The 24,578-nt window shown below is 37.1% G+C and overlaps 1 protein-coding gene across 3 annotated transcripts in view; it reads right to left on the bottom strand.

The window, feature by feature from the left end:
* The window catches only part of LOC132095569 (FERM and PDZ domain-containing protein 4-like), a 64,307-nt gene that overhangs the window by 1,620 nt on the left and 38,109 nt on the right, over nucleotides 1-24,578 (bottom strand). For all 3 annotated transcript variants that reach the window (XM_059500691.1, XM_059500692.1, XM_059500693.1), the window contains 14 exons: nucleotides 18,128-18,288; nucleotides 17,590-17,692; nucleotides 17,290-17,335; nucleotides 11,138-11,242; nucleotides 10,590-10,697; nucleotides 9,302-9,433; nucleotides 9,103-9,222; nucleotides 8,261-8,397; nucleotides 7,049-7,175; nucleotides 6,176-6,265; nucleotides 5,151-5,333; nucleotides 3,290-3,416; nucleotides 1,965-2,939; nucleotides 587-1,657 (listed from right to left, as the gene is read on the bottom strand). In XM_059500691.1, the coding sequence (XP_059356674.1) occupies nucleotides 587-1,657; nucleotides 1,965-2,939; nucleotides 3,290-3,416; nucleotides 5,151-5,333; nucleotides 6,176-6,265; nucleotides 7,049-7,175; nucleotides 8,261-8,397; nucleotides 9,103-9,222; nucleotides 9,302-9,433; nucleotides 10,590-10,697; nucleotides 11,138-11,242; nucleotides 17,290-17,335; nucleotides 17,590-17,692; nucleotides 18,128-18,288 (3,485 nt within the window). The remainder of the gene's footprint in view (nucleotides 1-586; nucleotides 1,658-1,964; nucleotides 2,940-3,289; nucleotides 3,417-5,150; nucleotides 5,334-6,175; nucleotides 6,266-7,048; nucleotides 7,176-8,260; nucleotides 8,398-9,102; nucleotides 9,223-9,301; nucleotides 9,434-10,589; nucleotides 10,698-11,137; nucleotides 11,243-17,289; nucleotides 17,336-17,589; nucleotides 17,693-18,127; nucleotides 18,289-24,578) is intronic.

The following is a 24,578-nucleotide window of genomic DNA, read 5'->3' as shown; positions in this document are numbered from 1 at the left end:
TCCCCTGGAGTAGCAGTTTAATCAATAATTAAAAAAATATGACAGCAGTAAATGCACTAAGAACAGGGTGTTCTCAAATGGTGTGTCATCTTGAAAGGAGGAGATGGATGAGGGAAGACACCAAGAGACCAATGTTACAAGCTCCAGACTGTGCAAATAACAACTGCTGCTGCCACTGAAGAGAAGCTACTGTTAAAAAATGTCATGCAATATTTCAGATACAGATATGCCAGAAGACTAATCTATAAATAAATCACACACCCCTTGGCTAATAAATAGCCAAGGGGTGTGTGAATACTTTTTTTTATAATCACTGTAACATCATCTTAAAGCTTGAAAGACTAATATTAAGTTTCCCCAACACTACGAGGGACAGTTAGTCAAATTAGGTTAGCTTCAATTTGAATCAAGACGAGGGCTATAAAAATCCTTAACTTGCTCACCAGCTCCAACTAAATATTAAATGATTCAGCTGTTGAGAAAAAATGTTAGTCTCTAACTCCACATGGTCAAGCTTTGCAGATTCAGAAACATTAGGTTGGTTAAATGTCACATTTGACAAGTTAAACTTTCAAGCTTGGAGTACCTGTAGTTTCTCTGATCTTGGGCAATCTTTGGCATCCCTCTCGGCCTGACTCTTGGCCAGCCTGTCCATGGTGCTTCCGAGAAAACGTTCCATCTACACTCTGATTTGGATATCCGAGACCTTTCAGAGAGGACTCTCCATGCAAATGGACACTATCCACTGTGCACAGGGGAGAGTCCATTGGCGTCACGCTGCTACTGCTTCCTGTACTGCAGCCGGCATCGATGGACGAACACTGGGAGCTCTGGAGGGAATGAATTCCCTCGTTCTGTAAAGACGACATCCTTTTGGACAAGTGGTATTCGTATAACCGTGTCACTTCTTGTTCGGATGAAGCTGCCTTGCTCTGTTGATGCTCAGTCCGGGCTCGTTCAGTCATAAATTGTTCTTTGGCGGGGGAACTTGTGTTCAAGTCTGTCGAGTCCTTCAAACTGGCTTTCTGCATTACCCTGTCTGCATGCAACGGACCACCATCGCCAACTACCTCAGAGTAAATGTGCTCTTCAGATTTATTATTCAGAATCATATGCAATCTTTGATTGCTTTCTTGAAACGCATAAGACATCCTCTCCAAGTCAAAGGGACCTGAACGCTGGGAATCTAGTCCATTGAAATTGTTGTACATCCCAACAAGATCCTCTGATTCTGTGATGTTCATCTGACGGGCTTCCGGTTGGGTGCTCAATTTCATCCCATCATCTTGCTCCTTGATCTTCCCCTGCGGCATTCCCATCATCATGTCCCTGTGCATTTTGTTGAAGTAGTCCGTCAATGACTTGGTTTCCATTGTTTCTGGCTCCATCGTAAAGTGGTCTGAACAGAGATTGGCTACCGCGGCGGACTGGGAGTCATCTAGAGACGCCCGGACCTCACACGGCACCAATCGAAACTCAGTCTCCTCTTCAGCTAGAGTTTGGTACCCTTCGGCTGTGGCTACTAACATTTTCAGAGAGTTTTCTGAGAGTTTCTGAGCTGCGGCCAGCTCTGAGCTCTCCGTCATTTCGGACGAATTTGTCTCATTCCCAGAATCAGAAGAGGACTCAGGGCTAAAGGACCGAGATATTTCTACACCTGTGTGTCACAAAGAGACAGACATTTTAGCCATCACACAATACACACGTATACTTTAAAATAGTTTATTTGTACAAAACGTTGAAGGTTATGAAATGCAACAAATAAGAACATAAATAATAAAATACATTAACAAAAATGAACCACAAATCATAATGAGATCACAATTACATTTCTAATAAAGCAAATGCACACTGAATACATGGGGTTTGCATTGAAGATAATGGAATACGGAAAAACATAACCAAAATAAAGGAATGGCTGGAAAGTCGACATCAGTGAATAAACGTTACAATAGTGTAAGAACCTGAACTATTGTCCGATTGTGGATGAGACTGTTCCTCAGAGGCCGCCAATGCCTCCAGAGCTTGTAGTGTGGAGACAACGGCGTCATTTAACACTTCTCCGGTCCCACCGGCCACTTGCGTCGGAACCGAATCGATCAGCGACACAGGGATGTCATTTCTTAAGCCTTTTCGCTCTTGGTGGTCATCTTCATCTGAACTATCCCTGAACCCTGGCGGCGGAGCGGCTATCGCCAAGTTTAGAGACTGCAACAGGTCATCGCTGTCCTCCTCGTCATCGCCCTCTGGTGGCGGCGGAAGCGAAGTGAGGTCAATAATGTCATCGCTAGATTCTGAGAGCGATAGGAGAGAGTTTGCCTTGTCCTTTATCTCCCCCATCATCATCATCATCATGTCCTCCTCACAACTAATATCATCGTCGTCCTCTGCATCATCCGTAGTCTCGGCGTAGCAGATATCACGCAGCAAAGGCTCCTCGATGCCTTCCGTCGTACCAAATATCTTAGCGTCTCCGTAGAGAACCGTGTGGGAACCGTACTGGAAGCCGTCGACCTCCAGTGATGCTTCCAGTGGCTTGTAGTCCTTCTGTTGCGCGTACATGTAACGGTTCTCCTCCAGCACTTCTGGGATGTCCTCCATCAGTCTTTGGTATCCCAAGTTCTGAGGGTTCACAGAGTCCAGCGGAGGATCGCCGAATATAAAAGACACCTTGGCGCTTCTGGGCGACTCTTGAGGTTTGCCTTTTGGGACACTGAAGTAGGGCTGAGGATGCATGTGGCTTGCTCTGCTCGTCCTCTCAGCTTTTTCATCCACATACATGCGATGCTGCAACTGGTGCATTTCAGAGACAGTGGGGGAAATATCAAACTCTCTTCGCCCACAAATGGCGTATTCTGGGTGGGGCTCGTCACATGCACTGCAGGAACTGTAATTCCAGTTGATTGCTTGGTGGTTGTGCTTGACCCTTGAGTCTTGTCCTTGGGTGTAAACAAAAAAAGGAGAAGACGCCAATGTTAGCATGTTTTAAAGTATCAGATTTAAGATTTAAACCATTTAAATAAGGTGATTCTTTAACTTTTTGATTCAAATGACCCCCATGGTCCAATGTAATATTCCAAATATAGGCCAAAAATATTCCATTAAACAAGCCAAAATATATCTGTCTGTAATTATGACAAATCTGGTTGTTTTCAAACTCTTTATTAACAAAAAACAGAGGTGTTTAATAAAGTATATTACATTAATTTACCACTGCCTTAATAAATAAAAAATATTTCAATCTGAGAGATGAATTGTTATATTGTTTAGTTCATGTGCATGCTCTTACCTGCAGTGTTACTGTTGTTTGCCATGTTGAAGATGGACCTCCGTGAATCGACCAGCAGCCTGTAATAACCAGCTGTCAAACATGCCAGGTTCATAGCGTCACTGGATTCCATTATAAGTGTGATGGGCTACAGAAAGAAATATTTTGCAGAAGAAATGCATAAATAATCAGTAAATACAGTAGTAAGCTATAGGAGGCTGTGCAGTTTAAATGATTTTAGTGATCCTAAAACTTAGTGGTGGTAAAATTATAGTAACAAATGTTCAAGAGCTTAAAAAAAAAAACACAGTAGCCTCTGCAAAAGCTGTTTCTCAATAAATAGTTACATTCATTAATGTTAACAGTTTTTAATTTTTTAGTTCATGCTTGCAAAGCAATGTTGCAAACTTAAAGTACTGCATGTATTGACTTATGTTTTATAAAATGAAGCATGCATATGTCAGTAACTATGAATTATTAAAACATATTTTCTTTGTAAGCACTGGATGAAAGGGATGTTGAACAATGTGTTATATACTACTGGTGTAATGCATGTGGTAAACAGTCAGTAAATAGTATTTATCAATAATTTATTAATAATCAAAACAATCTTCTAGGTAATACAGTTCATTATCTGTTTTACCAAATGAAACTTGCAAATGTCAGTAACTGTCAATTATTAATTCATGTTTTCATAATAAGAATTGGATAAAAAAGATGTTCAATTGTTCTTTATATTGTATGCAATTGGTGAAATGCATGTGATAAATAATCAATACATAGTTTTAATTTATCAATAATTTATATTTTCAATATGCATTTATTGACTTAACTATCTGTTTTATAAAATGAAGGATTCAGATGTAAATATAAATTATTAATTCCCATTTTCATAATAAGCATTAAATAAAAGGCATGTTGAATTGATTGTTATGTGTCTTTAATATTGCATACAACTGGTTTAATGCATGTGGTAAATAGTCAATAAATGGTATTAAATTATCAATGATTTATTAATAATTAATAATAAAATAATCTGTCATGTAATGCAGTTTTTAGTTTATGTTTGCAAATTTAGTTTATAATTGGGGAAGTCGTGGCCTAATGGTTAGAGAGTCGGACTCCCAATCGAAAGGTTGTGAGTTCGCGTCCCGGGCCGGCAGGAATTGTGGGTGGGGGGAGTGCATGTACAGTTCTCTCTCCACCTTCAATACCACGACTTAGGTGCCCTTGAGCAAGGCATCGAACCCCCAACTGCTCCCCGGGCGCCGCTGCATAAATGGCTGCCCACTGCTCCGGGTGTGTGCTCACAGTGTGTGTTCACTGCTCTGTGTGTGTGCATTTCGGATGGGTTAAATGCAGAGCACAAATTCTGAGTATGGGTCACCATACTTGGCTGAATGTCACGTCACTTTCACTTTCAAAGCAATAAAGCAAACTTAATATAGTAGTTTTATATTTTCTATTGCATTTATTAATGGGTTTATAAAATGAAGCATGTACGTGTCTGTAACTATGAATTATTAATTCATATTTTCAATATGAGCATTGGATAAAGGGATGTTGAACTGTTATGCGTCATTAACACTGCAGTAATACATGTGGTAAACAGTGAATAAATAGTTCAAATTTATCAATATTAAGTCAAAATAATCTGCCATGCGATATTGCATACTGACTTAAATGTTTTATAAAGTGATGCATGTAATTGTAAATTATGAATTCATGATTACGTTATCACAACTGGGTGAAAGGGATGCAGAATAAAATGAAAGTTGTCCTCAATACTGTTATCGAAAGGTAATGCACTCAAAATGTTTGAATGGAAAAATATTAAAACCAAATGCTTTTTGCAAACAAATGATGTTTTTCTCCATCGCACCTTAACATCCAGGACATGAAGCTCCACTCGCACGTTTCTTTCGTCCTCCGTGTACATTTCGATGCGGTTGACATGGCTGAAGTCGGCCAGCAGCGCCACCAGGTTGGTTTTGGTGTTGATGACGTGACTGATGCCATAGCGTGGCCCCACCAGCAGAGTCACTTCTGTGTGTTTCTCTCCTTGCTGTCAGATCACAAATACAACTAACAGCTGCTTCAAACGCCTTCAGCTAATGTACTAAAACCATACATTTACACTATGACTTTGTATTTTATAATAGAGGGGAGTATATGTAAATGGGAAATCTATAATGTTTGCAGTGCTCGGTAAAAAATATTTATCCTCGATCTGTCAACTTCTTCAGTAAAATCTGTACAGAAATCATATGAATAATAAATCTAGAAAATGAAAATAGTGGAATTATTTTTAATTGTTTATAATTTAATAGTTTAATAAGAAAATCATTAGAAGTCATTAGAAATATAAATGCATCTTTACTAAACAAAATAATACAGTTGCAAAACCAAAAAATAAATCATGACCTCACATGCTAGAAAATGAAAATATAGTGTGAATGATTATTAATTTGTTTATAATTTTGTTAACAAAAAACATTAGAAATCAAGTTGCAAAACAGAACAGCATAATTAAAAAAAGTTCATGTTAACACGATTTGTTTAGTTTTTATATTTAACAAAAATACAATTATTAGAAACCATATTTTCATTTCAGAACAGGAATAACAGCGAAACTATTTTCTAAGAAAATTCCATTTAAGAAATCATTTTCCATTTAAAACATTAAGTAAAATAAAAATATTTAAAATACCTTTTCTTAAAAAAACTAAAACAAGAAAAATGGAATAGCAGCAAAACTAGAAAGAAAAAAAACACTTTATTTTTCTAGGAAATTTTAATGTAGTTTATTGTGAAATACACCTGAAGCTTTAAGCTCTGGATCTGCACTGAAAGCCTCAGCTGCTGATGTAATGACTGTAATGAGTGAATGTGTGTCTGTGCACTTACGACCAGCGTGGACTTGAACACTTGTCCTCCGTACAGCCTGAGATCACTCAGATATTTCAGGTAGTGGACCTTCGCCTGCAACGCCGTCAGCTTCAACACACAGCACAAATCCCGGCAGAATTAGGGAACAGAAAGTGTAAATCACAGAAATAGAGCACTCTTTCTTCTGCTTTTTGAATATGTGCATCTGGGAAACACAAGATCAACTTGGTTTATCTTCAGTTTGTGCTCACAAGATGCTTTATCACAACACTGAAGCTCAATGCACTATAAAATAAAATATAATGCAGAACATTATATCTGATTGTTTATTATATTTTAATCAGTTTTAATTTAATGTAATCTTATATATGCTTATATCTCACATATATTCAAAAAAAGATTTTTTTAGCATATTCGGTATGATTCTGTATATAAGCATATATAAATATAATTAAAATAAAATGCATATACACACATTATAACTAACTTGATATAGTTGAATATAAATATATAAATATTTTCTAAATATATAAAATACACATGCAAACAAAAATGTATTTTGGACGTGATTAATCATTTGACAGCACTAATATAATGAAATAGAATATTTATACATGCTTGTATAAAAAATATACAATTTATATATTTAACTACAAGTCAATTTATATATGCCTGTATATGCCAAAAATGTATAAGTAAAGTCTTATATCCAACAACACACAGTATTAGTCTTTGCTGTGATAGCTCGTGAAATTTGACTAGTGCTGCTATTGTGAAATCCTACAGCGTATTATATTATGCATTGAAAAATCTGGATTTTCAAAGGCAGCTGAAAAGATTGATTTTAATTCCACTTTTCATATGTACATCAAGCTGTGAAAGTTTCTTCACCTTTTTGCCAGGAGGCACCAGGTTCTGGTTGGTTTTCAGGATGTGTGTGAGCGCTTTCTTGATGTTCTTCTCTTTCATGCTGGACAGAACCGCTGGAGGCAGGAACTGCGCCAGACCCCACTCCTTTCTGTCAAGACACGGCGGGAAACAAGAGCTTTCACGCTGAATTCAAACGCTCTTCGCAATAGTCCAGCGCTTTTCATCTTTCGTCTCATTTAAAGGAACCGACAACAGAAACTTTTCACTCGCCCTCATGCAGATCAAACCCAAATCATTTTCTTTCTTTGGTGAAATACAAATCGAGAAAGTTAGGAAAAACATTTGAGCTTCTGCTGTCTATAAAATGCACAATTTTTTTTTTATAAATGAATACACCAAATATAATTTAAGCTGCAAAATAAAGATTATGGGAGTGCATTTTTTCAAGAAAATACTATCAGTTTTTTGTGCATTTCAGAATTTTACATCTAATTCAGAGTTACTTGCCTTTTTTAATATTTGTAAAAATATTAAGTGAAAAACTAGTTTTTCTTAGTGTACAGCGAAGGTTTATCTCATTAAAAGACCAAAAAGCCTGAGAAAAAAAAGTTATGTATCTTCTGTTTTCATTACATTTTATTATTATTATTTTTATTTTTGTTAAAATGTTAGTCATTTTGTTATGCCTTTGTCATTTCTATTAGTTTTTTTATTGTTATATAATTTAGTATTTTTTATTTCAGCTCTAGTTATTCTAGCACATCAAGTTAAATTAAATTAAAATAACATTAAAGTAAAGAAATATTCAACTAGCTGAAATCAAATAAAAAAAAATATATATATTTTATTTCATTTCCAGTACAAAATTATTACATTATTTTCATTTTAGTTAACTATAACCCTGACTATGTTCCAAGTCTATATTATTTAATGAAATTGAATCTTTAACATATTTTAAGTTCTTGGGAAGTAAAATACATTTCTGTAATGCCTGTTAGTGTATATGGACTACTTTCATTTTTGTCTTTCAGAGAGTTTAACGGTCACTGCACAGAAAAAAAAGCTACATGAAGACTAAATTCATTTTTTTTTTGTGTTCCACAGGAAAAAAATAAATAAAAATCAACTCCATACAGGTTTGGATCCACATGAAGACAGGTATAAAACCACTTTTAATAGTTGTCTGTACTACTCCTTTAATTGTGAGCACAGACATGAATGTTGAACACTCACTCGATGTATTTCAGCGAGACCTTCTGCGTTTGTTTGGTGCTGAGCGTCAGGATGTACATCTGAAGAGCAGCCAGGCGAAGCGCCGTGTCGTATTTGAGCTCAGAGCCGAAACGCTCCTGCACCACGTCCTTACAGCTCTGCATTCAGACGAGCAGAGAACCAGAATTAATACACAGACTGCTTTAGCAGACATAACCTTCCTCTCAGACATGACATACTGAAACGAACAGTTCAGCCAAAAATTAAATTAAATTCAACTTCAGGATGAGTTTGTTTCTTCATCAGGTTTGGAGAAATGTAGCATTGCATCGGCACCCATTCACTGCAGAGCATCCATTGATGAGACACTGATGCAATGCTACATTTCTCCAAATCTGATGAAGAAAAACTCATCTACATCTTGGATGGCATGAGAGTGAGTACATTTTCAGCACATTTTCATTTTCAAGTGAACTCTTCCTTGAATATTAATCCCGAGTAGGACTGAACAACAGAACATTTTGCTTCACTGTTTATACTGCATTAACACCAACTCTATTGTAAACAATATACACTTTTAAAGCGATACATCTGTCCTTGCTATTTACAGTAGCAATTTTACATGCATATGCTGATAATTTTGTATTATACTTCATCTTCTAATTGCACAAACACTGGATGAAGTGACCGAAAAACTAACATGTGGAATGTAAACCTGATTAACAAACAAACTGTGAAAGAAATTCATTACAGTTTTCTGATATATAAGGCTGAAAAATGTGGAGATTTTTTCTGAGGAAGAGAATGAGAAAAGACTGAAAACTTGTGCTCATAAACTGAGCTGAACGTCACAGACGTGTTACCTGAACGTAGAGGTAATCGAACGCAACAGCGTCTCTCCTGAGAAGATCCACCGGATCTTTTGGAAGGAAACTTAGGCGGAAAAAGCACTTCATCTTATGTGAGCCCGGCCTTTGGGTCACCTAAAAAATGAGAAATCATGATCACATTTCTCTGTACTCTATATACTCTCTCATCATATCTAACTGCTTGTAAACGAACCTGCATTAGCATCTCCTGCTCGTGCAGAAGCATTAGCTTTGTTGCAGATCCTTCCATCTTGTGCTCCAGCATCAGAGAGAAGTGCTCAATGCTTTTAATAGACAGCTTCTCTTGCAGGGTCAGAATGACATCCTTTCAAACAGGAGAACATCTGTTATTCATGTTCAACACTGCCAACACGTCACATAGTGCTGACGCCATTAGAAATGTTTTAATTAATAAATAAGCACTTAATATTATATATACAGCACTGGGTAGATTACTTGGAAATTGTAGTCCATTACTCATTACAAATAACATGATGGAAATTGTAGTTCGTAACAATTTATTGGATTACTAATTTTAATTTGATGTATTCTAACTTCATTTTAAGTAATTGTTTATCACATAGATTTAAATGGAGTTATTTTGTACCATATATATATTCTATTCTTTGTTTTGAACAACATGAATTCCATTAAATATCAAATTACAACAGTGTTTCCAGACTGGAGTATAGAAAAAAACAAATTAGGAAATTAGGGAGAATCAATAAACTGTGAATAATTAACTGCTACTGTTTGGATATGTAGTCATGTAATAATAAAGTAACTGTAATCCGATTATGAGCATTTTAATATGTAACAATCAAATTACAAGCAAGTCAGAGTAATTCATTTTGAAATGGGTTTTTAAATGTTTGGATTACATTCAAATTAATATTGCATAAAATATGCTAATGTTTAAAGGCTTGTAAGCTCTGTAAGAATTATATTTATTTTTTTGCTCACCAAGGCTGCATTTATTTGATCAAAAATACGGTAAAAATATTTGTGAAATATTCTTACAATTTAAAACAGCTGTTTTCTAAGTGGATATCTGTTAAAGTTTAATTTATTCCTGTGATGCACAGCTGTATTTTCAGCATCATTCCTCCAGTATTCAGCGTCACATGATCTTCAGAAATCATGAAAATATTCGGATTTACTGCTCAAGAAACATTTCTGATCATTATCAGTGTTGAAAACAGTCGTGCTGCACAATATCTGTGTGAAAACTGTGGTGCATTTTTCAGGATTCACAGCATTTATTTGAAATATAAATCTTTCGTGACATTAAAAATGTCTTTACTGTCACTTCTCATGTATTTTATGCATCCTAGATCAATAATAGTATTAATTTATTTTAAAAATACATTTTGCTTGCTACAATAATATTTTATTGCACCATTTGTAATGTATGCACGACAGTTATTTTTGCTGATATGGTGCATCAGCAGTAATTTGTAAATATTGCAATGCTGAAATACCTTAATGGAGGTGTTGCAGTCAAACTTAAAGGACTTTGTTTGTCCGTTTTCCAGATACACCTTCAAGACATTTGGCATGAAGAGCAGAGAATTATCCTTCACGGTCTCCTGCGGATGAAAACACTCCGTCACATCGCTGTGATGATATCAGCATAAAACACATGCGGCTGCATATTTTTAATCATTAACCTCTCGCTGTGCCACTAATTAAGACATACAGTATGAATGAACACTGATTTATGTGACGTGCATCTTCATAATCTTTCATCACAATGCAATAATTTGCTCCAGAGCTAAAATCACATTCCGGCTGATGACATCAATCCTCTTATTCTAATCACATGACTATTTTCTGGTGCATAACGTCCACTTTTCACAATCCAATCAATCTCAGATGATTAAAATCAAAACCCTACAGTGCTTCTCACTGAATATCCGGATTGTTTCTCTCAGAGATGTCAGATTATGAAAGTAAAATGGGTTGCGAATGACAATTTGGATCTTTAAACTTAAAAAAAAAACATTAAAAGTGCTGTAAATTCACTTACAGGTACTTGTCCGTTAATAATGACTTCTTCAGCAAAGCGCACTTTGACCGGATTGGATTTCAACTTGGCCTTTTTAGCTGCACTGATGAAGGCAGATTTGGGCGACTGGATGGGAATAACAGATGAACAAAAGAAGAAAAATTACTGAATATCAATGCGAACAGGTCATTATCTTCTGCCTAAGAGCTGAGCCAGAAACTAATAAGCAGATCCAGATGAAATCCGCAGAAGGGTTATTAGCGTCAACTAAAACCGTAAAAAAGAAATAGTTACGTTCCTTTAAATTATATATACGTGTTAAAATTAAAGGAACACTTTGAAAACACATCAGATCACAACGTGGAAAAATATCATTATCATATCAAATATCATATCTATACAGCTATGGCCAGGGGAATGCGTTAGGAATGAAAGGAGGTGTAAAGGAAAACTATCTACCTACAGAGGGCTGAATTCAAAAACAGCCCGAAAATCAAAGTGAAACAAATGATGCAGCAGGCTAGTTCATTTTGCTGAAATTTCATTGCAGTAACTATGGCCTGACAACATCGGGGCATGCTCCTAATGAGACGACGGATGGTGTCCGGTGGTATTTCCTACCAGATCTGGACCAGGGCATCACTGAGCTCCTAGACATTCTGAGGTGCAACCTAGCAGCGTTGGATGGACCGAAACATAGTGTCCCAGAGGTGTTTCATTGGATTGAGGTGAGGGTGTTGAATTCCTTCATCCTCCAGGAACTGACTGCATACTCTTGCCACATGAGGTCGGGTATTGAACCCAGGACCCACTGCACCAAATATTTTTATCCCGATACCTAATGGCAGTCAGGGTGCCATTGTCTAACCTGTAGAGGTCTGTACATGCCTATATGGATATGCGAGACCATCACTTGACCCACCATGCAGAATTTCTTTCTCCACGGCTTCTCCACACATTTTCACATCTGTCACATGTGCTCGGGGTGAGCGTGCTCTCATCTGATAAAAGCACAGGGCGCTAGTAGTGCACCTGCCAATTCTGGTGTTCAGTGGAAAATGCCAATCGAGCTCCACAGTGCTGGGCAGTGAGCACAGGGTCCAATAGAGGACACTGGGCCCTGGGGCCACCCTCATGAAGTCTGTTTCTGATTTTTTGGTTAGAGACATTCACACCAGTGGCCTGCTGGAGGTCATTTTGTAGCGCACCGGCAGTGCTCATCCTCATCCAAAGGAGCAGATACCGTTCTTCAGAGCTTCAGATTCTGCTTGTTGATTCATTGCATGAACAAGGCGTTTTTGGTGATGAGGAAAAGATGACGGATTATCCTGATGTTGAATTTGAAGGTAGTTCTGAAGATCTTGCGATGCAGATTAAAAATTGCAGTTACAAGCTAAAGAGCACGATATAGTTTTGTTGAGAGAGAGAGAGAAGAGTGGGAGCGTGAGAGAGAGAGAACTAGAGATCGTGAGAGACATGAACTTGAACTGAAAAAGCTCGAAATGGAGCAAGCGTGCCGTCTAAAATCCTGAGGTTTTTCCCTCATGTGCTATTACTCGCGCTATGACTCAGAGACTAAAAGATAAAAACCTTATTGAATCAGAAAGTGAGTGTAATTTTGATTTGAGTGATACATTCTTTTCTAATTCTGATTTTTGTGAAGTGAAATGTTCAAATTTTGTTGACGGTTCAGATAGTGCCGTTAAAAGATTAGATGAACATTTTATGGGGCCTACTAAATTGTCTCTGTCTCGCGAGCAGCTTATGGTTGAACAGAGGAAAGATGAGAAATTGTCATCCCTTTTTGAAGCTGTTGTTCCTGCTGAGCAACTCGAACACGTATCGCAAGGATACTTTGTAGAAGATGGAGTGTTGATGAGGAAGTGGAGACCACATACTGCATCTGCTAATGATGAGTGGCAAATCGTCAAACAGATAATAGTTCCCTCCTCGTACCGCTCTGAAATTTTGAGTCTTGCGCATGATAGCCCGTTTGCCGGTCACTTAGGAGTAAATAAAACGTACGATCGAATACTCCGAAATTTTTTCTGTCCTGGCCTGAAAACTGATGTAGCAAGTTATTGCAGAAGCTGTAATGTGTGCCAAATGACGGGGAAACCGAACCAGAATGTTTCACCTGCTCCGTTGTATCCTATTCCAGCTATCGGTGAACCATTTGAGCGTGTGATGATCGATTGTGTCGGTCCTTCGCCTCGCACGAAGTCGGGAAACCAATATCTGCTCACTATAATGTGCACGTCAACGCGTTTTCCAGAGGCTATTCCTCTGCGTAAAATCACTGCACCAGTGATTGTAAAATCACTTATAAAGTTCTTTTCACTGTTTGGACTTCCACGTACTATTCAGTCGGACCAAGGCACGAACTTTATGTCCCGTGTGTTCAGGCAAGCTTTAGCTCAGCTGCATATCCAACATTGCACCTCAAGTTGTTACCATCCAGAAAGTCAGGGAGTACTTGAGAGGTTCCACCAGACTTTAAAATCAATGCTGCGTGCGTTTTGCCTTGAGTTTCAAAAAGATTGGGACGAAGGAGTGCCTATGGTCATGTTCGCAGTGAGAGAAGTAGTGCAGGAGTCGTTAGGTTTTAGTCCGGCCGAGTTAGTGTTCGGGCATACTGTTCGTGGCCCACTGAAGCTGATTCGGGATCATTGGACTAGTGATATAACTCAAAATAACATACTTGACTATGTCTCAGGTTTTCGTTTTAAGTTGCATCGTGCATGCGAATTGGCCAAAGAGAATTTAGAGATTGCACAGCAACGAATGAAGAAGCATTTTGATCGTCGTGCTAAACTTCGTAGCTTTACTCCTGGTGACAAGGTGCTTGTGCTGATGCCAGTGCCTGGGTCTGCCTTGCAGGCTCGTTATTATGGTCCCTATCGAGTGAAAGAAAAGGTGAGTGAGCTTGATTATGTTATCTCGACGACAGACAGAAGAAAGAAAACTCGTCTCTGTCACATTAACATGCTCAAGCCGTACTTTGAGAGATCGGCAGATTTGTCTGGAAGAAAGTCGGCTGTGTTAACTGTCTCACCCACAGACTTTCCGGTGGCCAGAGGACAGGCGCTGTCCAGTGCTGATATACCTGACACCGAGGCGCTGTCCAGTCCTGAATCTTCGATTCACCCATTGTGTTCTGCTGTATCGGACAGGGGTGATGATTCTTCTTTCGAGGAGGATGTAGAGTTTCCTTCTACCGAACTGGTTGCGGGAAGATTGAAAACTTCTGAGATCATTCGAACCTTAGACTCGCACCTTTCTCATTTGACCGTTGCCGAACGAGCTGATGTGACTAATATTATTCAGACGTACAGTAATTTGTTCTCTGATATTCCATCTCGTACTTCATTAATAGAGCATGACATCGATATTGGTGACTCGTTGCCTATTAAACAGCACGCATATCGGGTAAGTCCTGAAAAGAGAATGTTGTTGCAAAATGAGGTGACCTTCATGCTTGAGAATGACATCGCAGAGCAAAGTTTTAGTCCTTGGAGCTCACCCTGTTTCCTCGTAAAAAAAACCTGACAGTACATTTAGTTTTTGTACTGATTTTAGACGCGTTAATGCTGTGACCAAACCAGATAGTTATCCATTGCCTCGTATGGAAGATTGCGTGGATCATGTAGGAAATGCTGTGTTCGTTACGAAGATCGATCTGCTTAAAGGATACTGGCAGGTGCCGTTGTCAGATCGTGCGAAAGAAATCAGTGCGCTCGTAACACCAGATAATTTTCTCCATTATACCGTAATGGCTTTCGGTTTACGAAACGCACCGGCAACCTTTCAGAGACTGGTCAATCGCGTCCTCGAAGGCATGCATAACGTTGAAGCATATTTGGATGACTTGGTCCTTTACAGCGCGTCTTGGTCAGAACATGTGAAGCAACTCGACGCGCTTTTCAGTCGTTTGTCTCAAGCTAACCTTACGGTTAATTTAGCGAAGTGCGAATTCGGCCGAGCTACGGTCACTTATTTGGGAAAGATTGTTGGTGGCGGTCAGGTTCGACCCGTTGAGTCTAAGGTAGAGTCCATCACTCATTTTCCCGTGCCCAATACACGTCGTGAGCTTCGTCGATTTTTGGGTATGGTTGGGTACTACCGAAATATTTGTAAGAATTTTTCTGTAGTTGCTTCGCCCTTAACCGACCTTCTTAGTCCTAAGGTTCCATTTAAATGGTCTGAGATTTGTCAATCGAGTTTCGAGAGAATTAAAGTCCTTTTAGTTAATTCTCCTGTTTTGTCTGCTCCTGATTTTACTACTCCGTTTTCTCTTGCTGTTGATGCAAGTAACACTGGTGCTGGAGCTGTTCTCCTTCAATCAGATCACATTGGCGTCGAGCATCCTGTTTGCTATTTTTCACGTAAATTTAATAAACATCAACGACGTTACTCGACTATTGAGAAGGAGGCTCTCGCCCTTGTTCTTGCTATTCAACATTTTGACGTTTACGTTGGTTCTGTTTCGTACCCACTGACTGTTTACACGGATCACAATCCCTTGATTTTTATTGATCGGATGAAAAATAACAATCAACGTTTGATGCGTTGGAGTTTATTCCTACAGCCTTTTGAGCTTGACATTCGTCACATTCGGGGTAAGGATAACGTGGTTGCGGATGCTTTATCTCGCATCTAAATTAATTGCAGTCTCTGAGGTAAGATATATATTTTCACCCTACAATTAATTATTTAAGGGTGAGGGTGTTATGTGGTGGTGCTTTAAATTACTGAATGTTAATTGTTCTATCTGAGATCGCAGGTGCAGTCATGAATGACATCATGGGAAACCCCGTATTTAAGCCGGTCCGGAAATTGAGGCTGGTCTCTCGGTTCTCTCTGCTCTCGCGGCGCTCACTGCTCTAGCTGTCTCCACCCTTCTGATCAGTGACAGCTGGGGTTTCTTGCCCCATGGCGAGTGGTCCACGATCTTCGCCTCGACTGTTCAAGATCATGGACTGAGTTGTTATTTGTTGTTTTCAAGTCAGGTAGTGGGTATTTTCTTTGATCACTTTTATTATTTAGTTAACACAGCGTAGGAAAGCAGTGGCCCGGAAGACTCACTCTGTTTGTTGTTTTCTTCGGGAGCAGATAAGATCTTGCCTACAGAGTTAGATAGTCAGGTTTTCTGTTTTCCTTTTGCTGCCCTACCTGTACTATTAGTTTGATTTATTGTTGGTGCGCTCTCTCATTTGTTTCATTAAAAGAAACGATTTACACCTTGAAACCTCACCCAATCGTCTGTGATTCTTAATATGTACGGTCCTTGTCTTACATGTGTTTTAACGAGCCAAATTAGATAAAGGGCCGTAAAAAAAAAAAATATATATATATATATATATATATATACACACACATACATACACACACACACACACACACACACACACACACACACACACACACACACACACACACACACACACACACACACACACACACACACACACACACACACACAAAATACAAAAACACACAAAACTAAACAAATTACCTTGGCAATAAGTTGAGACAAAATAAGTATTAAAATAAGTAAAACTAATATATACAAGTGAATACAAATATACCTATATAGATAAAAAAAAAGAATATATATATATATACAAAATGCAAACACACAAAACTAAACAAAACTAAAATATGTTTAAAAACTAAAATAATTAAAACTTATACATACAAATTAGTAAAAACTATATAAAAAATTTTTAACTAATGAAATTGGTGCCTTGGCAACTAGCTAAAATAAAATTGACTATTAAAATAATTAAAACAAATTTACTAACTAAATGAAAATGAGGCCTTGACAGCTAGCTTAAATAAGAACAAAAATGATCAATAAAAACTAATCAATAAAAATTAATAACTACAAACATAGAAAAATTAACATAAAGAAACAAAAATTAAACAAAATGACTAAAACTAAGTAAAATTAAAATAAAAACATAAAATATAAAAATAAACAAATTCAACACATCAACAATAAAATAAACATCATAATTAAAAAAGCATAAAATAACTAAAGTAACACTGATCTGCAAACGTTTTATTAATGTTTTCTACATTGAGTTTGTGGACTTTTTGTTGGAATTTAACCTCAAATTAGCCAAAATACTTACAAACTAATATGTAAAACAGTCAATATGTAGACTTACAGAGTACGGCTGCACCACAGTCAGGATGATGGACTCCTTACAACTTCTGCCAAAAAATAATGGAAAAAAGACGATAAGAATATGAAATTTTCTAGATGGAATTAGGGATAGTAAAGCAAACCCCTGATCTAATACAGTGACAGACATCTGACTCTGGTGTCCATACTCATTTTGGGACCACAGTATATATGGTTATTGTAGACAGAAATTGCTGGTCTGTTAGCATGTAATGAGTTCAGCTGAAAAACACATGTAGTAGATGAAGAGCGACTCAGTAACCAGTTGATGGGAGTTCAGTACCTGACCAGGTCAATGACTCGTTCCCGTGGAGCCGAACTCACGGCCTCCTCATTAATCATCACTATCTCATCTCCTGGGATCAGCTTCCCTTCTGAAGGCCCTCCTGCATATTCATCACAAACACACATCATGTTTGTTGTTTTAGAAATATAATATAAACACAAATATCATGCACCATTATAATGCACTTTTAATTTGGCCATTCATTTTTCTATCATTTTTTGTTTTAAAGGCATTAATACTTTTATTCAGCAAGGATGCATTAAATTGGTCGAAAGTGACAATATTTCTGAAGGATCAAGCAACACTGAAGACTGGAGTATTGATGCTAAAAATTCAGCTTGATCACAGCCATAAATTACATTTTAACATATATTCATATAGAAAAAAGTCATTTTTTACTCTGTGACCGTTAAAAGACATGCAGCTTTAGTTAGCAGAAGAGACTTATGCTTTCCAACTAGTTTCTTAGTCACACTCATGTTGTATGAAATGACTCAGTTGTATGATTTCATGCAGAAAAACCAGTCTGGGATACCTGGAGTAACCGATCGAACCACCACTGGTTTCTCGCTGCCTGCCACAAAGCCGAAGCCGAGCACCGGGTCGCGTCTCATTTCCACCTTTCGCGGTGCAGGAGGGACGAACTTATCCACATCAACACGCACTTCCTCCAAAGAACTTGACTGTGAAAGGTGACTGAAAGACAGAGGAAGATATAGATCAAATTAGTTTAAAGTTAACATTAACTCAAAACTGACTGCTTAAACCCTGTATAGCCTGAGATACGAAATAGCAGTCAGAAAAATTAAATTTTTGAATTGGATTGGGTTACTTTACCTTTTCTCTCTATAATACATATATATGTTAGGGATGGCCGTTTTCCACAAATATCACATTCGAATAGTTGAGCTCACAAAAATCGAATATTCGAATATTCGTTTATTTAAATTAAGCTTAATGATACAGTCGTTATTTTTCAGCAACATTTATTGTTTCCATCATTTTTGAACAAGCTTACACACAATAAGCTTGAACATTACACATTGTGTTTTGTAGCTGAAAACCTTTAACAATGCGTGCAAACAAACAAAAGTACAGATTAAAAGCAAAAAAAAAAAAAGTGAACAAAGAAAAAACTTAAATAAAGCAGCCTGTAGCAATTAGGCTATTGTACAGAACGTAGCCTACACTTAACTTTGAAACTTTTAAACTGTCAGCAAATCTTTTTAGTTTTTTTTCTTATTGTTTTACATGTTCTTGTTAAGAAACACAGGCATGTAACACATGATCGGGGGAAAAAGTCGGCTCCTTAGTCTGTTAACAATAAGGCCGGCCGCGGAGAAAACGCGCTCTGACGTCACAGACGTTGGCGGGACTCACAAATAACGGTGTGCTAAGCGAATACGTTTTGTGAAGCGCTTCGTGTTTTGGTTTCACCACTGAATGGGATCCTCATCTGGAGGAATACATGGCTCCAGCAAGAACTGTTCCCACTCGTCTCGGCTGGACTCTCTGTAATCATCGCTGAAGAACTGACTCAGCCTTTTCCGACGAGTGGCCATTGTAACCTCTTCATCGTTTGTGACGGAGACTGCAACCGCACCACTCGCATCAAGGAAAATGTTCTGATAATATTCAAAAAAGTTTTTTTTCTCCTCTCATGTTTTCATCGAGAAACCTGAGATGTTTGGGCCAAAGGTCTAGGGCGGATGCGAGAAGAGGAGTTTTCACTGCATTCTCCAAGTTAGCGGTGTTTATTCGTTGCTTGAGAGATGCTGCAACAATGTTCTTGAATTCAGTCATTTTCTGTGATTCTCCATGGCACATTTGAAGTACTGTAGAAGACTGCAGTTCTTATTCATTCATTCATTCATTATTTTTTGCTTGCATACATCTTCAAATATGCCGTCGAAAATCACAGAAAGTGACCGAATTAGTTTTTTTTTTATTTTTATGGCAAACAAAAATATAGCGAAATTCAAATATCATTTTTATTTATCGAATAATTAGAGCAGAATATTCGAATGTTCGACTATCCGTGCACACCCCTAATATACGTTTGTTTATGTTTTTTTTGTTGTTGTTGATTATAATTATTTGATCCACACTATAGATGTCGTGTTCAACACTATAGATCAGGGATAGGGTCACAGAGTTTAGCTTCAGCCCACATAAAAACTAACCTACCTGTATCTATCTAGTAATCCCGAAAACACTGATTGCCTTGTTCAGGTGTGTTTAATTAGGGTTGGAGCTAAACTCAGCAGGATAGTGGCCCTCCAGGACCGGAGTTGCCTATCCCTGCTATAGATCATGACATACTCATAGATCAATTACAAAACTATACGGGCATTAAGGCACAGGCTGTAAGATGATTTAGATCCTACCTGCACAACTGTTACCACTTTATTTAAATGGAGAATCATCTCAATTAACAGCATTAAAGTATGGTGTGCCACAAGGATCGGTCTTAGGCCCTCTGTTATTTTCAATAAACATGTTGCCCATTGGTAATTTTATCAGAAAATGTGGAATGTTAGTTTCCATTGTTATGCTGACAACACTCAGCTATATTTCAACAAGACCATTAGGCTTTTATGGCTCACCTAGTCCGACATAGTGAGGATGTGGAAGATTTTTATTTTATTATTTTTTTTATTTTTTATTGAATTTGGTGCAAATACTGTTTTATATGGAAATAAAATATTAAATTCTGATGTTTTTTATTATAAAAGAAAGAGATCTTTATGACAGTATAGCAGCTACTTACATAAAATTATATAAATCAGTCATCACTACATCTCGTATGTTCAAAACATAATGCAATGCAGTCCGATGATGATTGAGAGACAAATTTTTCTAAAAATGATTAATGGAGAATCAAGTAAAGCCGAGCTGTTTCAGTCCAGTAGATATTTGATGCTGATAATTAAGAGGCCTTAGAAATTGACTTATGATACAGCATGTAAGATTCAATATGCAGAAAGTTTGCAGTTTCCATCTTTACACACTTGTTTTCCTCAGGTGTCCAGAATACACAACTCTGATTGACCTCTTTCATAACAGCAACATGTGAGACGTGAGGTTTGACATACTCCATTAAGGCACAACACGGTGGAACTGAACCTAATAAAAGGCGTGGAAATGATGGGCCTCCGCAGGAATATCTATGCTGCTGCTGTCACAGTTCTCAAAGCTCCTGGGAACCATAATTTAGTGGGAGGCGAACAATGGCTTTCTAGTACAAAAGGTTGATAGGAGAAAGTGCTACAAGTGAAGAAACTGCTGCAAATGTTGATGACCCAGTTACACACCGTAATAATTCAAAACTGTTGGCTGGTTCAGTTGAGTCACCACACACTTCAAAATGACACGTCATCTAAGAAGAGAAGAACGTGATGCAAAGGCACAGACTTTACTGGATAAATGGGGAGCTGTATGAACGCTCTCATATTTCTAAATATGATTGAATGATTCATCGGAACAAAATTGATTGTGACAGTCATATCACAAACTGATACGACAGTCATAATGTGAAGGCTGTGACTTTTTTAAATAAGCATGTACCATATAGTGAGCTGCATGTGTGTAAATAAACACAGTGCCATGCTTCACTTTCAAACATGCAGTGCATATATGCATTTGAGACAAACTGCCAAAATAAAAGCTTGGTTTAATGTGAATAAAAATGAATGAAGAATATTTATTATTATCGAAATTTTACAGTTGTACCAAACAACAACAAAAACACACAATAATATTTTTTTGTAGTCAAAGACAGTGGGAATATGTATAATATTTATTCGTTTAGCCTTTAATTCATGTTTGAATGATTTCAGGAGGACAGTCATTTTTGCTTATACGTAGCAGAATCAATCCCAGTTAATTAATTAGTGCACATTATGAATAATAGCAATAGCAAGTATGGAAACACTATGCATTGGTGTATGAAATGCATACTGGAACAAAATTAAATTTCTGAACATCTTCTGCAGGTGTATGTAAAGTAAAACACGAAGCATGATTTACACACCTAATGTATGTCTTTACCTCTTCATTTTCATGCATCAGTGCTAAAAGCTTCCCGTCATGGTCTGTCTCTGAACAAAACACAGCCTTATGTGGAGCTCTGTGTCCCATTATCTGTATTTTATCACTCAGCATAAGATTTGATTGTGGATTTAATATCATTATGTTTCCACGTTCCGCTCAGGTAACCAGCAAATAGCCTTTACATCACATCTTCTTGCGTTTCACTAATCTAATCGCTGCTAGTTTCGAAGTTATTGCTCACTCTTTATATCTTCTTGCATTTGTTGGTCTGTGAAGCGTGAGCTGCATGTCGTTAGCTAATTAAAGCCGTGGGCTGGAGGAGGCGGCGAGAAAGAGCCATCTTTCTCGACACATGTTCCAGCGCACCGCGAAGGGCTACAATTAATCTTTCAAGACGCGGCGAGAGCGCGAGAGGTCATGTGTGCGCTGCATGAGACGATACTCAATGCAGCTACAACAAATCTGTAAAAGGCCATTAGTTCATGGACAGCTCTTTTCACACACACACACACACACATACACACACGTGCACGAACACATCTATGATACTCAGCGCAATTGTGTATTAATTCAACAAGTTGCAACATTGCATTAAAGAAAGGCACTATAAGTGAAAGTTATATGGTTTAAAAAAGTTTAAATGGTTAAAAATTACAAATAGATATCTTCATATTTTCCCAATTTGACCAAAGTACATTAAGACAAATGTTTTCTATATAAAGTTTACTGAAATGCTTTGTATTAATATTTAACTAAAAATTTAACAAATTAGTTTACATGAAATGAAATAAACATTAACTTATTTCAGCATATTTCCACAAACATTAAAGCATTTTAACTAAAAAGTTTTTTTTTAACTAAAATAACAGACCATATAAATTACACACACATATACACATACACATATATAAACAACTATAAAAATTTACATAAAATGTCAAAATGAAATTGATTTATGAAAAAATGGTAATTTTCATAAATCTCAACACTGGACAAAGCAGGTTAAATTTTTTTGTCTGATTATGTTGACAGAGAATTAAAGGTTTTTAACGAGAACTTTAAATTTATCTTTTTATGTGTCTAGAAATCAGAAAACACTGTCAACAGCTAGAAAAAAATAATTTTCACCTTGAATAAAATGTTTCATAAATTAGTCCGAATGATACATAAACGAACCCCTCAGTAAAAGTCTTCAGAAGAGATAGGAATAAAACTGTAAATTCTGGTTTATGGCTTTATGTAAGCCGCCTCTAAATAATCGACAGGTGCAAATAGATAAAGTGCAATAAAATAAACACCTAAATGTGTATTCTGGATGTTTTTTTTGTTTGTTTTTCTTCACTAGTCTTGACATCATCTTGTATCTTGTACATCGTTTGGGAAGCACCCCGCTCTGCATTACTGACATTACTCCAAGTTTACTCATCTGTCTCAGATGTAAGTGAATGTAAGCAGTACAAACTGACATTTCTACCATTGCAAAGTAAACGCTTTCACACCATCTAGCCATAATATAGGTATATCTCTCTGGATAAATGCATCCACCAAATGCATGAATATTAAATGCATTCATGCAGCCACGACTAAATTATCCAGGTTAATGCTGGATGATGGCAGTGAGGCGAGAGCTGAGATAAAAATATGAATGGGATTTGTGCCATCACTCAGAGGAGCGCGAACACGGCAAGCCCTGCAAAAAACATATGGGATGCAGGAAAGGCATCGCCTTGACTTCAGCCTCGAGCAGCTGCTATAGATGGCCAGCGTCCCAAAGTCTTGAGTGCTGCGGACACTGATGACCAGCACAATGTGTGTGAACCCTAGGCTTTAAAAGGGTGTTTCATAATGATAAATTCATCAACAGGTGACTTTTATATTAGAACTAAGAGAAGAACTACCAGTCAAAAGTTTGGAATAATTCAGTGTCACGTGATCCTTCAGAAATCAAAAATTTTACATAAATAAATGTAAAAAATTATAAATAAATAATTCAAAAAGTCCACTCATAATGTAAAACAAAAACAACTTTAATTATATTAAACAAAAATAAAGTAACCTGACCTGTGTTTGTGTGATGTCTCAGATAGCAAATGTTCAATTAACATGGAAGCTATGTTTAAAACAGTTTTTTTTATCCGTTGATGTTGCATTTAAATTGTACATGGTGTCATGCAATACCTTCTTCAGATCTTAATCACACAGACAAAGGTTCAGCAAAACATCTTAAGAGTTAATGAGTAGAATTAACAACTGAAACCTAAGCTAAAATGTAAAATGCAATAGAAATGCATCCATGAAATGAAAACTAAAGTCAAAATATTCATGCAATGGACTAAAATGAAACTGAAATCAAAAATATTCAAATAAAATGACTATAATTAACAATACAATCTTGTGAATTACATGAACAAACCCTCAACAAAAACCTACAGAATATACAGATGAATAAGTTCAGTTTTGATGTGTGCAAGTGCTGTTGAAGTGGAGAAATGGCTCTTTTTGAGAAAGCAGCCTTTAAATATGTACTATAATTGAAATCTATAGATGCAAAGAGATAAAGTGCAATAAAATAAACCCTTAAATGTGTATTCTGTATGTCTTCTGTTTACTAAGAAGATATGTTTTTCAAAATTGACTGGTTTTGCCTGCAGTGTCTTAAACAACATCTTATAAACAATCCAAAAAAATCCATTGCTCCGACTGACTAAAATTAAAGTGTGATTGAAAGCATTAAAACAATTGTTGAATAGTTGTTTTTCTACCTGTTTGACGGAGTGAGTAGAGCACTAATGATCAGTGATGATGATTATTAGTGATTTCTCTGAATCGTCTGATTTGATGCAGCAATGATGATTCACCTCATTATTCAAGTCTTATTCAACTGACTCATCTGTAACTTTCACTAGACAAAAGACACACAAATCACACGTCCC

The sequence above is a fragment of the Carassius carassius genome, chromosome 19, assembly GCF_963082965.1.
Source record: "Carassius carassius chromosome 19, fCarCar2.1, whole genome shotgun sequence".
In the NCBI taxonomy this organism is placed as follows: Eukaryota; Metazoa; Chordata; class Actinopteri; order Cypriniformes; family Cyprinidae; genus Carassius; species Carassius carassius.
The sequence above is the reverse complement of the archived record's forward strand: the minus strand, read 5'-3'. Positions and strand labels throughout refer to the sequence as shown.